Genomic DNA, 18,083 nt, shown 5'->3' on the forward strand with positions numbered 1-18,083 from the left:
GATTTCCAGATATTACTCTGAGCCAAGATGACTCCTTACCATCCCACGAGTGTCCCACAGAACTAAAACATTCACATAGATTACATTTAGACATTTAGGATTTTTCTGTTAAAGTCAGTAGTCTATAGTATCTTGGTTAAATTGAAATATTTCTTCTGAATCCACAGAAAGTGTTATCCGGGTTGAAAATACCGGATCACGAAAAGATTCCCAAGACGATTTCAGAAAGCCAAGGCATTGTCCAGATTATGGTTTATATTTGTGGGTTTATCAAGTCTCATTAATATATTATAATGTTGATGTCAACAATAAAAAGCTGCTATATTGTTGTCCAAACGTTGTCCAAAGGACCATGAGCAACACCATGAATAGGTAATTTGTTGGTTTTTAATGTATGACTCTTCACATATTGTGGCACAGGTTAAGCTAATACTTACTTTTATCTCAGTTTTAGAGCATGTAGTCTAACGCCAGACTGGAACAGTTCGTGCAGATCATTTTTCTACGAATGAAGAGTTTATTATTTTAAAAGAGTAGAAAACCACAGATTTAACTAAACCATGCCAAAAAGTTTAATTATGAACAAATCTGGTCAGCTCGAGAAAAAGGAGAGTTGCACTAGAGAATAAAAAGAACAAAGCAAACTATAGCAGCCAGGGAGCCATTTCCTGCGTCGTGTGCTGGCTGCTTCCAGGCTAACAGTAGGACATTGTCCAGACCGCCGCAAGTGGGGCCCTGTATAAGCACCGGCCTGCAGACAGACTTCCTTTGGGTTAATCTGTAACATTCCTCCAGCATGCAAAAATCCAGCACAATATGAGTAATTGTGACTGTCCACATACATGTGCAATTTTGGGGGAGGTTTAAAGGTCCAGGTCTTGGGTCAAGTCATGGAGGAACCATATGGAGACTCGCCTCTGCTCCCCCGTCACAAAGTCAGTTTACGCTGACAAGCTGCACTTGTCAGCACAACAGGTGAAAATGTGTCCTTCACAACTGATTCAGCCCTGAACTGGCCTTCAATTATGGCAACACATCAGTTGGAATAGCAAAAACTAATCAAATGAGTCCCTGATATCAGCATTCCAACCAGCTGAAGCGTCCTCCAACACGATGCATAAACAGGAAGAAACTGAATTCGATAAAGGCAGAGCCACACATACGAGAACCATCTGAAGCCATTCTGTTTCCAGACAAAGATAAGGTTTGTGGACAAAAAAACATGAGCAAAACCTGACATGCATTACTGTCGGGCTCACTTGGCATCAAGAAAAGCAAAAACTCTGTTCCGGCACTGTGAAAATCTGAAAACGGTACATGAATATGCAGCTTCCTTTACTCTGATACCCCTGAAAAAACTTGAGTTGAACCTTGGAAAGTCACTTAATTAGTGAATAGTCTCAAAACTGTTTGTGATTTAATCTCAGCTTCTCAAAGGTTTGCTAGAAAACATAGTGAAGAAGTTGAATCAGGGAGACCACATTTCAGAAAGAGAATAAGTTTTTAAATTTCCACTTCAAGGCGTTAAATTACAAGGTCAAATTTCTCGTAAGTCATATTTAATATATATAGCATATTTATATAACTAAAGTTAACAGTGTAAATTGTCTGTATAAAATGGCACTATGTGCCTGGAAAACACATAACACTGCCCCTGCTAGCAGAGAGATGGAAATCATTCAGAGCTGATAAGAATAGTGATGAACAACAATAATCTAACACTGGTCACAAAAGAACTGAGGTGGGCAGACGTCTGGTGTCCAGCAGAACAGCGGCCCTAAACACAACTGGAACCAAAATGGAAAGGTTTGAGTGAAGTCCAAACCTATATCCAGTCAAGAATCTGGCAAGTCGTATAAACTGCTGTGTACAGGTGATCTCAAATCAAGCTCTGAGTGAGCTTGAGCTTTTTGCAGAGAACAAGGGGACAATTTGAGACTATGTGCAAAACTGGCAAACATATACCAAAAATACTTGCACCTGTAATTGTACAAAATCCTTTATTTTTTAAATAAAATCATTTTTGAAAGCTAAAACAACGTACTGACCAGTACACCGCCTCATAGTGGTCATGCGAGGCAGCGTGAAACATGAAAATGCAACATGTGAGAATGTAGACTTTTCTATGTGCAGAAAAAAAGCACAAAATGTTCAGACATGACAAATCCTGCAGCTCCACGTGAACAAATGAATCGATTCCACTAACCAAATTCAGCTGGATAGAGTGTTTCAAATCAGCCTGTACATCAGATGATGGATACAAAACATCTGAATGAACTCTTTGTTATTTGAACATAAACTACAGACTATGCTAGCCCTGTAGCATTGAAACACTCGCATAGCAGTAAAAGGCAAAAGGAGCCTTATTCTCCATCATGAAGTCCAGAAATAACCCTGAATACTTGGGAAAATTAGTTTCATTACAAATAAAGAGTTTAAACAATTACACATTAGGAAATTGGTCCCCCCCCCCCCTTTTATTTTTATTTTTATTTTTTTTTGCACAAGCAGTTCTGTTAGTACTTGGACAAAAAACGTAAACTTGTGACAAAAAGAGGTCAGACTAAGAAGTAAAGAGATTCATTCACAGCCTGCTATGACAGAACACATAGCAGTCTGTGCTATGCGAGAGCTGCTAACTAACCCCACATAATGGCAGGAAAATCTCTCACTGTCATCATTTCCCTCTCAGCCAGGGCAGGAACTGGGTCAGACAGATTCCCAAATGATAGTCAGGCTCCCAGCGAGCTCAAAGACCAGTATGAACGGGGAAACTGCTGTCCAGAAGAGGCAGGGGAAAGAAAAAAACAAACACAAAAAAAAAGAGTTAGATAAAACAGAGGTCTCGTTAGCAACTTCTTCCCTCTTAAAATATAAATGTGTTTGTTTCATTCATTTGTGCTGTGCAAATCCATGGGTAAGTGGGTCAATGTCAACGTACTTACTGTACTCTCATATTGTCAGTGGTGCTGACAAGGAGAGATAATTACCAGTTTAGTATGCAGTTTCCTGAAACACGAGCTTTCCGTCAACAATGAAGGAAAAATAGAAAGTCTTGAAATGCCTGACTGCTAAAGATCTTTCATTAATAAACTAAGCAACCTCTGAATCAACAAAACTAGCATGACTTGGGGGAGTTTGCTCACAACAAACACTGTAACAATAAAAAAACAAACCATGTATCTACCAAGTAGAAGCACAGCAGTTATTTTTTTAATGCATCATCCATGCAGCTGTAGGGCTGAACAAACAACATTGATTTGGGTTTTGATCTAATTAGGACAGGGCAATACTTTTCTGTCCCATGTCACACAAACCCGGCAGCACACAGCACAAAATGATGTGAGGCATTATAGATGACACAGCATGTTTCCTCCTGTTTCTTTAGGGACAAAGTGACTCAACTAAAGGTGCAAAATAGGGTAATAATAGCATTCTCAGAACATCCAACTAGAGATTTAGTCAGAATAATGATATAGTTTACTTTGTTTGACATAACATCTTGATATTTGCATTTGCATATTAAATAAAAGACGCCGAGTAATGAATCAACGTGCGTCTACATTCGCTCTCAAACCCAAGCATGAAAAATCTGTTCATGGAGAAAATAAGCGCAACCTTTTAATCGCAGCAGGACTCAAAGGAAAACTATCAGTGATGTTGCTGCAGCGCAAACACACTTGATATTTAGCCGATGTGGATCATGTGTGTTAGCACAATGCCAGGAAGGAAGGACATCCTCAATAGAACTGCACTGTATGTAAAAAAAAAAAAAAAGAAGTTATCATTATCACAAATACAAATGGACACAATATCAATATCACAAAAAGCTCCTTGGTCTGCAATAAATATCTGGTAACAATGTAACTGCTACGCATTCAAGCTCGCTGTGCCAGTAAAACATTCAACAATGCTTGTTGTTTTTATGCAGTCAAAAAGTTTGATGTGCTGTTAGTATCAATGAAAAATGACAACTAGGGGTTTTCTTTGCCAAAATAGCAGCTGTTTCTTTTTCAGTGTTGTTGAGGCAGATATCAGCTCTAATTTTTTAAAGTAGCTTAAAATATAACACTCATCGTCTTGGGTCTATAAAGCAGAAAGACGTTACAACTATATAAATAATATATTTTTTTAAAGCGACCCGTATCTTTCCAAACATAATCTCAAATGACACATTTTTTTATCCTCTGCAGCTCTTTTCTGCCTGAATGCGATTCAGGCAGACTGAACAAAAAAAAACAAACAGTTTTTTTCTTTGGAGAATACAGAACAGCTTAAAACCTCAACCTGACATTCAAGCACGGTGGTGGAGCGGTGATGACTTGGGCTCGTTTTGCAGACGGAGCACCTGGGGACTCTACAGCAGGGCTATCGACCATTTCAGTAATCAGACACAAAAAGTGTCACATTCTTCAGATTTTTCATTTAACTACTTAAGCCTGTTGCAGTTGAGTGAAAATGTAAGGCAAAGGCTTCCAGAGTCACATGTGAGGCCTGCTATACAAGAGTTAAAGCTTGGCTTAAACTGAGCTATTAAGCCTGAACAATACAGCATACTATATATATATATATATATATATATATATATATATATATATATATATATATATAAAACAGAATGAGTGAACAAAAGAATCTAATTGTTGTGATGGTCTAGTTAAAGTCCAGATCTCAACAGGATTGAGATAATGTGTCGGTTCTGCAGGATGGCAGTAAAGAAATGAAAATCAAATGAACTGAAACAGTGCAGTAGTTTTGTCCAAAATGCTTAAATTGAAAGAGGGTTTACTTTCTTTTAGTCATGATGTTATGTGTGTGTATCTGCTTCTTTGTATTAGAATACTACAGAGCAAAATCCAACCACACACACACATATGGAGACCTCATTTTCTAGTAAGGGTGAAATCCTGGTCACCAGATGAACAGATAGATTTTTTTTTTCATGTCAAGACCTAGATTTAAGGTTAAAGTGTTTATTTTCAATAATTGGTTTATGGGTTAGCAGCAGAGTTTCTTCATGGCATTCAGTCGTAATGTTTAAGGTTACGAAAGCATGCCCACAGGCTCTAAGAGATGGACATGTTTTTATGTGTTTATTCCACATATAGCCACACAAGCACAAATGCAAGACTTTCCAACAGATTCTTGCTGTGTGCATGGGAACTCTGATGTTGCCCTGCTGTTTTATGTCTCTACTGGAAAGGACTAGCTGCATTAAAGGTTTTTCCCTCAACATCTTTGACACATAAGCAATGGTTCAGTTTAATGAAAGACTGCTGCTGTTTCACCGCATCATCTGACATCTAAGAAGCTCACAGCTGTAGACGTTTTTCAAATCGAGTGTGTCAGCTTTCATTTACTGAACCTGATGTAATCCGTGCAGTTTTCTGATTACTATTAGTAATATTTTTTCTCCCATATCTGCCCCCTCAATTTACCCAACATAGCGTACTTCCTCCTATCAGACTTTTAAGGATACATGGAAAGAGGGAGAGCAGTGAAAGTCCATCCAACAAATGAAATATATAATTCACAAGTAGAATGTAAATGTAAGGCATTTAAAATCCATAAGCCAAAAAATATTGTATCCTAGCAGTATTTTGCAATTGCAATATTGTACACATTTGTCACAATAGTCACTGCAGTATTCTATGACGCTCTTGTTTTGCAAAGAAAAATCCACAAAACATTTAGCCTAGATTAGTGAAGACGGAAGAGACGTATCCCAAAAGATCTTGCTAGTCTTTTCCATAACTTAACTTCAGCTTTACTCCCATTTTTATCAGGCTTCATAGCAGTGCAGAAGAGAAGAGCGCTCCTCTAGAACCACACTGAATTCCTCTGCAGCAGTGAGTCATTGCCATAACCCCCAAATGTCACCAAGCCTGTGATTTCTGACATTCACAACCTTCATTTCACTCCTGAGGAGGATGGAGGACTGAACTCCAACTGTGTGAAAATGTTTTTCTGAGCCCATAGTCGTGTGAGAAAGATGCTGTTTTAGCTCCTTGTAACAACATAAGTACATTTTTGTCTTCCAACAGAAAAAAACCCCCCTAGATTTAGTGTCACTGGACACAAAAATAAACCCAAGCAGTGATTCTTGCAGGCCATTAGAAGCACACTGTGAGATGATGTTTATATAGCTACGTCAGCATATGGTTTATTAGGAGAGCCTAAGTGAGGCACAGCGTCAACCTACACCTGTATCTCACCTTGTTACCTAGGCGCCGTTTAAACAAATACTCAAGGGAGGAGGCCCAAAGTTAGAATAGACACATTCCTAATATTGTCTAAAAATACTAAGCTTGACAAAAACAATTAAACTCTCTGCAGTTTTATAGAAAAAAAAGCAACATCTTGACAGCTCATCTTAAGATGAGTTAAGTTAAATTGCAGCAACCTCCCTTTTAAATGCAGCTTGTCTAGACTAAGGTCTGGATTTAGCTTCCTTTTTAAATTCTGTTTTCATATTTTGCTGCTTAACCATAACAAACCATGTAAAAACTGGCTTGGGGTTCTTGAGGCTACAGAAAAATGAAAACGAAAACACCCTTTTTCACACACAAGGAAATGTGCCCATTCAAAGCAACCCCTGAGAATATCATGGCCACACTGTGCATTTGTTTATGTGAGCATAAAAAAATTTGATGATTTAAAACTTGCAGGAAGGTTTTTTTTTTCTTTTTCCTTTCCTAAATGTCATATATTTACACTAGAAATGGGCTAAAAGCCAAATGTGGACCCTGTGGACAAAATGACCAGACTGTACAATGAAGTAACCTCAGAGTCCCATAATAGATTCTCCATGCAAGTATTACACATGGGTGTACACTCAGCTGCTAAAGCAATCCAGGCTTCTGATGGAGAGTGGGGGTTATGTCGACAGCGTGGATTTTACTTTAGTTCATTGCACTAGTATAAACAATTTGTCTGCTTTTTACATGAGAAGATCAATTCACCATGGTAATGTAGTGAGGACTGAAGAAACTTACAAAAAAATCCAAAAGGTACCTTTAATACAAATTAGTGAGGAGAAAATTTGAAGAAATATTCAAGTCCCACAGCTTTTACAATTGGGTAAAATTTCTGTTCTGTTGTGTGAAATTTCATTGAAATGTAAATTTGCATAATTGCTGGCTAGCTAGCCTGACTAATTAGCCAACTACAATTTGCTTTATTAAACTTGTTTTACTGTATAAAAAGCTCATTTAGGAAATATTTTCTCAATGTTTATACACAAAAAATCCATAACTGTCATAAATAACATTATTACAATTAATTCTACTGAGCAGTATTACAATAAACTTAATGCTTAAAAAGAAAATGAAAATAGAGATTAAATTAAATGTACTTAGAGTCATTCTCTTATGTTATTAACATACAATATAAGTGAAAAAATACATACAATTCAAGAGTGAACACGGTGCGCTTACCAAACAAGTTTTAGTAGCCATCTTTAACCATAAGTAGGAAAAAAATACACAAAACTGCAATATGGTTAACAAGGAATCATTTTTCTTTTAGCCTTTTAACAGAAGCCAATCATGAACAAAAACCATCAGGAAATTAGCATCTACTTACTTGTACTGCTGGTGGTCCTTGGTGCTGCGAGTCTTCGCCATGAAGCGCTCAGCCAGTTTTTCCAGGTTTCTGGAGTACTCCATTTCAATTTCTGCTTTCTTTCTGAAGAAGTCCTGAAGGTCCTGCAGCAGCTGCACCCGCATTTCTGTCTGCTGGTCGAGGCATTTCTGCTGCTCCACCAGCTGCGTCCTAATCTCTGAAAACATGCAAAGGTGAGACGTACATGAGGAACAGGATCGTAAAAATAACTAAGGAAAGCTTTGCAAAACATTACTATACATCTGTCAGCGTCATCACAGAGGATGAGGACAAATGATCTGCATTCTCAATAGTTTACATGCAGTAGTAGTTACACATGGAAGTTTGAGGGAATGGGTCAAAACAGGCCATTATGCTTCTGTTATGAGTCTCTGTAAAGCTTTTAAAGAGGCTGGAACGGTGGACAAAACTGGTCCCATGTGTTTCATTAAAGCTACAATTCCTGCAACAAATGCAATCAGTTTCTCCTGTTTCTCATCATGGGGAGTTTAAAAAGATACAAATGCTGTTGTTTTTGCAGCTTTCACATCGATCCACAATATCCACTTTAAAAAACGGAGGGGCAGGTCACGTCTCAACCAGCTCTTTGTGCATAAAAAATAATATCTAACTTTTTTTTTTTCCATGGGAATAATGTAAACATCTTTCCTGTTCTACAGGTAAACTGGGATCCAAACAGACACATTGTTGCCTCTGCTTGCCACATCCTGCCCAGGCCTTGTTTAATTGATTTCTTGTGATAGGGAAAAAAAGGTTTCCCTCAGATGTCTTTTGCAGTGAAAACAGATTAACGAGGTAATTTAGAGCCAAGTGGTTACTGATGGAAGCAGGTAATTTGTCACATATAGCCCAAAGGGTGAGGCATGTCAACAAATATTGTTTCATGCAATTATGAAGATAATTGCAAGTGTTTTTATCTGGATAGCGTTACAAAAACAGCAACAGCGTAAAAAAAATAAAAATACCAAAGGTTTCAGGGCACAGCTTAAAGAATATTATGTTTAATTGACACATAATATACATAATCAAGAACACTAAAAGTTCAAATAGGTAAAAGATGATTATACATTTAAGTCTTCATCATGTTAGATTTTTACTGAAAAAGAATCTGAGACTTTTTAAAGTAAAAAAAATAATAAGACAGAAAACAATCCTGTAACAAAAATCGAGCATTAGGGCAGGTGCAACTTTACCATCAAGTTACATATAATCATTACAGTCCTTATTAATCATCGATGTCCTTTCGTCTGCCTCGTGATTTCAATAATAAAAGCTCTTCAGATAATATGGGCCTCAAATGCTGACCAAAATCGGTCAAAATGAAGCAAAAGTAAAGTAAAAACATAAAGAAATTGGAGAAAGAGACATTTAGGATGTGAAGTTTTCTAAAAGTAAAATAGGTCATCAAGTTTCATCACTATTTGTGTATGCACCCCTGAGTAGCATTCAATACGGCTACAAAAGATAAGTTTTGGATCTGGTGTAATGTAGTGGAAATTCTGGCTTATCTGTACATGTTTAACAAGCACAGTTTAAAGAATAAATTACAAAAGAAAAAAAGAAAGAAAAACCTGTCAAAAGTCACCAACAGTTAATTTATTAATTTCTAGTTAAAGTTAGTTGAGAGGTTCAAATGTATGTGCACTTGGACTTGTGAGCCTCCTGTAGTATCCAAAGAGAAAGTGGAGAATGAAAATAAAGTTTCATGGCACAGATACAAAGAAGACTATCGGATCATTTGACACAATTACACTCATGACTGAACAGGAAAACTCATTAAATCGCTCATTTTCCAACTCAAACATTGCCAGTGGGAGGCGTAGCTGGCATATCAGTAAATGAAGGCTAGAAGGAAACCACCTATCATGGGAAAATACAAGCCTGGCCATGTCAACAACACAATGTGATTTGCAAATGATGTTTTATTACCAAACTATTTAACACTGTGACAACAATAAAAAATTTTTTTTAAAAAGCTGCTCTTTAATCGACATCTGGCTGAAAATCTTGGTTTTTAAAAACTTTTCCATAAACTGACCAAACGTATGGAAAAAAACTGAAAATATTTTGTCATTTATGAACAATTGGATTTAGAATTTTACAATGATTTACCAATGACTTGCACAATAACGTACATTTTATATTGTTTGTTGTCCATTTAAATAATTTTTTTTCTTGCATAGTTTTATTACTAAAACATTAGCTGGTATTTATGAGGCTTTATCAAAACAGATACTAAATCTTTAATGAGCCATTCAGGAAAATTAGGCAAGACCCACACATGCAAAATTACACAAGTTGTCATACATGATATAAAATAACACCGAAATTAAAAATGCCAAAAAAGCAGATTTTGGAAATCATCCAAAATCATCAGTCTTGATGAGGATCTTTAAGCATAACCTCAAGATCGATGCTAAATGGTTAAAGGAATAGTTTAGCCAAATCTTCAGAGAAGTTTGAAACCAACTGGAAATTTATATTTTTAAAGTTAGCTAAAAAATAAAAAAAAAAATGGAAAGAACCCTTCAAAGTCATAAGAACAAGTTTTATCCGTTGTTGAGTGGCAGAGAGATGCTCTTCATTCTTTACCAAATCAAGAACAATTTAATTGACACAATTACAATTTTTAGAGATATTATTTTTAGGAAAAAAAAGCCCATCTAGGGACAAGTGCTGCGAATTAGCTGTTGCTATTGCACCATGATGCTAACATGGGACTGCTGTTTCATTCAGTTTGTCTATGTAAATGTGTGTCTGTCCCTATCAAATAAACTTTGAAAAAAACAAAAAAAAAAACAGAAACCTCTGTTCGTACCGACAAGCAGTTTCTCCCCCAAAAAGTTGCGAAACTTTGTCATGTTTATCCATGTCATGGTAAGCATGAACTGAAACTCTGATCTGACGGGTTTATATAAAGAAAGAGAGAGAATCATTTAATCCCACAGGCAAATATCTCAAGTGAAACTTCCTTTGGAGTTTTGAGTCCCGTCGAGCATCCCCCTTTGATCAAAGGGAGGCATTATACGAGCCCCTTGCTAAGAGCAATGTCAGGTGTCTGACAGGTTTCTTAAAAATCAAACAGAATGAACTGGATCTGACACACATGCCCTTTAATGGATTTAAAAATCAAACCACAATGCGTTTTTACCAAACTTAAAATAATCTGCCTGTCCTTGTATGCTTTACTTTATTACATGCTGCATTCCTGCCATTCTGAGGCAGTATGTATGGCAAACACATGTGGAGGCCTCATACTGTAGGGGTTTATGGGAGGGCGTTCGAGTACACTGCATTCTATTTCTTTGCTTTGAAACAAGCAATCTTCACAATTGGGTTAGTTTTTATAGTTACATTCACACATTGGGGCACCAGAAGTAAGGCACAGTCTGAAGCCATTTCAAACAAAACCATTTGAATAAAAAAACACACAAAAAAAACATGGAGTCAATGAGAGCAAAATGTCATTTTTCTTGAAAATATTTTTTTTTCTATTGGATACTGTCCAAGAATCTGCTTCCAATACGACCATTCACGGAAATAAACATCCACGAAGTTGCAACTCAGATTTGCCAGGCAGATCCGTTCTATTGTCACCAAAAATGCTTAGTAAGCAGGACGGGTACTGACCCATTGTGAGCGAAAAACCACACCGCTGTAAAAACAACTCATCTGATGTCAGAGAGTAGCAACTAACTTTTTGTCAGCCCTTGAACCCAAATATATCTAACTTATCAGAGAGGCAATCTGCAGTATGTATCCATCATGTTGCTACATGCAACAATTCATTTATCTAACTAATGGTTCCCAACATGGGCCCTGAATTGTAGCCAGTAGTTTTAGCAATAGCAGCAGAGGAAATCAACAAAGCCGTTCAAGTCCGTGTTGGTGATGCTTCCCAATATTGAATCAACGTTAACAGCCAGCTCGTTCAGCTTGGCACGTCTTTCTTAGCAGAGATTTCCAGTAAGCATGACAGCGTTTATCTAGTGAATTGAATATGTCCAAATACAACCAAACGGTAGCAATTGAATAAAATTTAAAACTTCAACAAAGTTCAGCAATAAAAAACTGCTTACTTCAAGGAGATTTACTTTTGTTGCTGCTGCTTATACACGCACAAGCTTGAATTAGCCTGTCTGCGTGCATTCAAGAGTCACCTGAGCATCGTGGTGGTGGTGGAGGGTAACAACGTAAAAGAGACTGGGAACCACTGCTCTCAGGCTACAGTTTCTCCAAGTTAGTTGCCATTTCTTACAGAATATATCATACATCAGTCCCAGCGCTGCATTTACACATGCAGCTCAGCTCATGCACCTCCTCGTCAGCACCTGAAATAGCAGCAAAGGCCCGGAGAGTGATGCTACAAGAGGGTTGTCGGCCTCACCATCTGCTCCAGATCTATTACTTGGGACCAGGGGAGTTTTATTTGCTTCTGCTAGAGGCTGGATACAAGACAGGATAAATACCAGCAGAGGTAATTACAAAATAGCTGCTGTGTGCTGATGGAAGAAAAGCTTCGAATTACATCAGCAGCTTGATCACATGGCAGGAAGATTTCACTGTTAAAAGGCAGGTTAATGTCTGATAAATGATTAACTGGGTCCCAGTGTCATCTGGTGCTTCTTGCGTTTCATTCAGTCCATTCTGTCCGTCTGTCAGATCCAGAATGACCTGGATCTGACGGTTCTAGTTCATTCTGGAACTGAGCTTTTTCACATTTCTCTTTCAATAAGGGCAGACATGTGCAGCGTATACATAATAGCTGTCCTTCCAGCAGATTCTCCCACCTGAGCTGTGGATCTTCTCCGGTTACGTCTTTCCTTGGCGGTTTGGGTGTATGCTGACGTACTTTCAAAGTTTTACTTGACAATGCGACTCGTCATCATGAGGCCCATTTGACCCAGAATGTCTACTCAGTCAAATTAGAGGTAATTAGAGTTTTGCAAATAGTAACAGTCAATGGAGATTACAGTTATGACTTTAGCAGCCGTCTGGGTCTGTGCAGTAGTAAAGTAAGATCTGCCAAAATGCCAAATCGATTTCATCAGAGCACTTAAAACAGCGCCAAATTACAAACATATTCCTGCAAACTTTGAGAATGGGCTTTATCTCAAAATATTACAGATCTGGCAGCATGTTCTCCATTACAGCATCTGACTGACATCCTTGCAGCTTCCAAAACCACAAAGAGGTTTCCAACACAAGTACTGTAGGCTACTGTTATCCAGAGGATGACTGCTGGGTCAGAATGGAAAAAAAAAGGCCTGACCCTATTACTCTTATTCTTCTAACTGAATCAAAAGTTACACAACACAAAGTAAGGCTTATTCTTAAATATTCTTCCTACCAATTTGCTAAACAAAACATCCTTCCTTCACTGCAAATATGATTAAAACAAGCAACAAAAAAGGATATTTTTATTACCAATGCATGTATAGGCCCAATAAACAAATGTCAGAGCATAAATCTGTAAAGCTCAAATAGCAAATACAACAGCAGCTGAGATACGAGACACATTTCCAATTCAGGGATGTTACATTAGGTTTGTAGCAATCCAAAATGAACCCCTAAATCTTTGTCACTTCCACTCTACAAGGTTATATTTAATAATGCAATTTCAATAAGTGGAATCTAATAATCCCTGCCAATTAGACTGAGCTCTTCTAAACTGCTTATGAGCCAAAAGCCACAGCAGCTAAAGCAACGCCCCCACAGATAAGAAGCCCAAAGCAAGCAGGAGAGCGGGATCAATCACGGCAGAGTTTATGGTGGTTGGTAAGGACCAGCGTTTTGATCCAAACCAAATAACAGAATTAGAAGCTTAATGTTGGGGATAAAGGCACATTTTAGAATCAGAGCTGTTTGTTCAGCTGCAGGTTAACGTTGAGGCATCTTGTTTGATTTGGACACCAATCTGCTGTTATGGGACATCTAACAGAACCAGCAAAGATTTGTGTGGCTTAATGTCCGCTTTGTGTTGAGCTTTTTTTTGTTGTTGTTGTTATTGTTGGAAATGGGTAATGCAGTATAAAATAAATGTCACTGTGATTTGTGATGTTTTTTATGCATTGCAGACATCATGGAGTGATAGTAAAGAACATTAAACCAGGTTCTGTGGCTTTGGTTTCGATTTAACCAACTTTTAGGTTATTACTGTTCACTGATGAGAGTCTATCATTGTAGAGAGGCACTTTTATTTGAGTCATTCTACTTCTTGTAAAAAATACAGGTCTTTCTGTCGATAGTACTGGGAGCACTGGGTGAAGGCTGACAAGCTAGATTTTTTCACAGATTACATGTCTCACAGTATACCGTCACAACATAGTGACAATTTTAACAAATACGTTTTTTGTTTTTGTTTTTTTAAATGAAAGTTACACACTGCAGCTTTAAGAGTGCAAAAATATTTCGGTACAAGCATAACTGTGTCTCAACTTCAGAGAGGAAGGAATCCGAGAGAAATACATTGATCCCTTTCAGGCTCTCGACCAGCCCTCACCCACTTTTACCATTCATCTCCAAAGCATTCCCAGCTGCTCTGTCTGCTTCCCTAAATGGACCAGCGCTGGTCTCACACTTGTGTGAAGCCTAGAGATTCAAAGTTAATCCTTAAACTGAAAGGCAGCTTGGGCAAAGTGCCGCAATCTGGCAAAATTTTAAAGATTACAGCACAGAATAATGACAGGTTCTAACTATTTTTGCCGCTGGAAATGAAAAACGATACCCCACCTTGCATCAGGTATGCCTTTGTGCTTTTGTTTGGGGATATTAGTGATGTGAGAGATAAAGGGTATAAAGCTCCTATGTCAAGGCGGCGACTTGCTCTCATCTAATCTAACCCCAGGCAACAAACTTGGCCAGGCATGCCTGCAGCTTTTACGGTTGGGACGCTTGTTTGGGGTAACAATACCATGAATGCCATGTGGCTGCAGAGCCAAAGAGGGGTGTTGCATGAGAAACATCAGGAAGAGATGCACACAAGCTTTCATCTGATGGAATATTTACTTGCAGTCAAGCAAAGTTAACCTGTAACATCCTGGCAGGGAATTGACTAATGCAAACTATGAAAGATGAATCTGTGACATGCGGCAATAAGGGGTTTCTTTTACAGCTGGAGTAGGTGACTTTTTAAAAATATAGATTTTTTTACATATTTATTTAAAACTGTCACTATGTCCTGAGAGCATAAAATGAATCAGGTACAAGTTCAAAATAGCTGGTTTGCTGCAGTTGTGTTAATGGTGGAGAAACAACTTACCGTTACAGGAAAACCGTTAACCGGCCATCATCAGTGGTCATATTTACTACCCTGGGAATTGAGCAGCGCGTACACCATCATGATTGACAGTGCTAAGACCCTCCTTCTGACTCCTAATTGGTTGTTTTTGACCAGAAGCTATGTATTTCTGCACATGGAGGAGGTAGAGGAGCTCGATCTTTTCACAGATGATCTGTTTTACTGTCAGAACGCAGTGACGGTTTGAACATATATAAAAAACGCATTTTTATAGAACAACTGCAGCTTTAAGGAACTATTCCTTTGTTGTGAACTTCAAGGGGATGTGTACGAGAGGAGATAAAGTCAACAGTGTTTGAGTCTGATGGCTGCTTCCACACAGATAATGCACTTTGTCATTTTTAATCATCTCAAACTCGTTTCTTAAGTTTGAGATGAATTCACCGTACTCCTATGGGCTCCACAGTTATTTGAAGAAAATACTGTATTTTAACAGACAAATGAAGCATTTCTTGCCCTTGAGGATTGTATTATTCAGCAGAAGTGAATACATTGTACCATTTCAGCAGGCATGCAGTTTTTAGACCTGCCAAAGAAAATGTTCATTCTTTCGAAGTTCAACTGGACAGAGGGAGTGTATAATCTGGACAGCCTTAAGGTGGATCACCATGGTAAAGAAAACACCCACTAAACACCCAGGAACACACATGCACATAACTGACTTAAGTCTTTTTGGCCAAGATGCACCCAGCCTGACATGCACTTCAAAGAAAGCAAGAGTTTAAAACCATGAACATGCAGCTTTCATACAAAAAGCTCAGCCGAGAGTAAGAGTGGAAACAATGCAGCCTAAGCAATTCAAAATGATTGAAAGAGGAAGCGAAAGCAGGCAAAACAAACAAACCCAGAGGCTGTTTTTCACTTTCATCTCCATACACAAATATTCTTCATTTAAAACTTAATGACAACAAATGCCAGCAAAAAGACTATGTGGTATAATATTAAATACTACCTATGGCACCAAGAGGACTAGCAGAGAGTCAGGTTAAGTGTCTGGAATAAATGTTATTACAGAGATGGTTTGAAATTAGGGGATTCACAGAAACTCAAACAAAGATGTGGGAATCAAGGTGACAGAAAATCCAGTAACATATTCCAAGATGGATTTTCTTCAATTGCATTTTAAAACAACAACCACAACAAAACAATACGAGGCAGCGTCTCTGAACTGCATATTAGATGGCCTAGCAGGCATGGAAACTCCCTACCTATCATGACATCATGTAACAGCAGAAGCCTTTGGGGATCTGCTACATCTTCTCTGTAAACATGTCTACTTGGCTGAAAGGCTGTTGAACTGTGTAGAAGGGAAAAATTTCATTTTAGATTTGTTTTTTCTTGCATCTCCAACATTTTTGGTGTTTGCTTAAAGGTACAGCACACAAAACCCAACCAAGATTAGACATCCTCCTTTCTGTGATAAATAGCTAAATTTACAGAGAGAATCCTGCAGCTCCCAAAGTCATATAAGCCTTTATAACTTATTCACAAGTATATGCATTTATCATGGGAACCTATTCAGTGGTTTATCTGATATCTGTTAGGTTAGTGTACCTAAGTTATGTCAGGCCAAAAACTGAACTAAATCTACTGGCAGAACCAGCAAAATAATAATAATAAAAAAAACTGGATTGCAAAAGACTTTTACTCTCAATTAGACTCTAAATCCTAGAACTTCCCCATGGTGATTTCTAAAGTTAAACTGTTAAACTACTGGCCTTAATTGTTTTCAAATGCACACACACAACATTTTGTAGAACAAACAGACAGTATGTCAGTGTTAAATAGCTTGGGATCACTTTTCTGCACTGTGCAAATAAGAAGGAAAAAAGGAGGACTAAACGACCTACAAAGAAAACCGGAATTCCTTCCTGATTTCCATGTGTCCTCTAAGCGGCTAAGAATAGCGTCATCCACATCGTTCATGTGCTTCCCTTCTTATGTTGCTAAACATCCATAACTGAACCACAAAAAGAGGATGTAGCAGGATGTGCGGTTTCGGGGCCTTTGATAGGGTTGAGCCAGTGAAGAAGCTGGATGGGCAGAGAAGGAACAACCCTACTATTCAAGACCAGCCCTGTAATTCCAGAGGATAAGCCGTACGCTGCCAACCCACTGAAGGGAGAGTGAGCGAGAGAAATAGAAGGCAGGCAGAAATAGTATGAGGCCAGTCATTAGTTGGAAAAAGTGGTGGAAAGGAAGGCCAAGGTTTTGGTAACTTTTCCGACAGTAAGAAGGCGGCACAATCTTTGATGTTGATGCATTTTCAAAGCAAGCTGATAGGTAAACTCTACAGGAGCAGACATTTCTTTGCAGACACTAAGAATACACAGCGCCTTGCAAAGGTCTTCACACTGCTTTTTTTTTTTTTTTCTCATGTTACAACCACAAAAATCAATACATTTTGTTGGGATCACACTTTTTGTGACCTTTAGCATCTTGGGCACTGCAATCTGTGTCAGATAGCAGCATCCTCTGCGGTGAGAAACAATCAGAGACTTCATATTTTGTTAATGTGCGAAGTGTGAACATATGCTTGAAAATATTACCTTGCAGCAGGAACATATCCCTATACCAACATATACATTTGCAATGGTTTACATGAAAGCACATCCATGGGTTAAAATGTCCCAGTTTAATCGAGATTTAATCGAGAATCTGTGGTTCTCTTTTGTAAAAATGGGCAGAATTTTTGGTTTGAAGGTGTTTAAACTTGACAACCAGTTATTAGGTTAAGAGGGGATTAACCTTTTCCACACAGGCCCATGTAGGTTTGGATTTTTTTTTCTTCCTTAGTAATCAACACCATCTAAACATGTGTTTATTTGTGTTGTCTTTGAAGATACAATATTTAATATGGTTTGATGTTCTGGTACACTGAAGTGAAACAATCAAAAAATTAGGAAATAAGTAATGGACCAAACACTTTTTTACTCCACAGTATATAAGAAGAAGAGCAATGCAATCAGACAAAAGCTCACATGAAAAGTCTGGGAAAGTCTCAACAGTCTAAAGAGCTCCCCAAACTTCAGCAAGACTGCACATGTCCACATTTGCACTACAACAAACAATACGCTTTTTTTTTTATCATACTCAATGACTTCCATCTGGAGCCCTCCTTTAGCTCATGCAAATCTTGGGATTGTTTAGGTGGACTTTT

The 18,083-nt window shown here is 38.0% G+C and overlaps 1 protein-coding gene across 4 annotated transcripts in view; it reads right to left on the minus strand.

Moving 5' to 3' along the window:
* srgap1a (SLIT-ROBO Rho GTPase activating protein 1a) overlaps positions 1-18,083 on the minus strand; it is an 82,941-nt gene that overhangs the window by 47,410 nt on the left and 17,448 nt on the right. For all 4 annotated transcript variants that reach the window (XM_008411652.3, XM_008411653.3, XM_081608022.1 and 1 more), the window contains exon 2: positions 7,585-7,780. In XM_008411652.3, coding sequence (XP_008409874.2) covers positions 7,585-7,780 — 196 coding nt within the window. The remainder of the gene's footprint in view (positions 1-7,584; positions 7,781-18,083) is intronic.

The sequence above is a fragment of the Poecilia reticulata genome, chromosome 6, assembly GCF_904066995.2.
Source record: "Poecilia reticulata chromosome 6, P_reticulata-male-v2, whole genome shotgun sequence".
NCBI classification, from domain to species: Eukaryota; Metazoa; Chordata; class Actinopteri; order Cyprinodontiformes; family Poeciliidae; genus Poecilia; species Poecilia reticulata.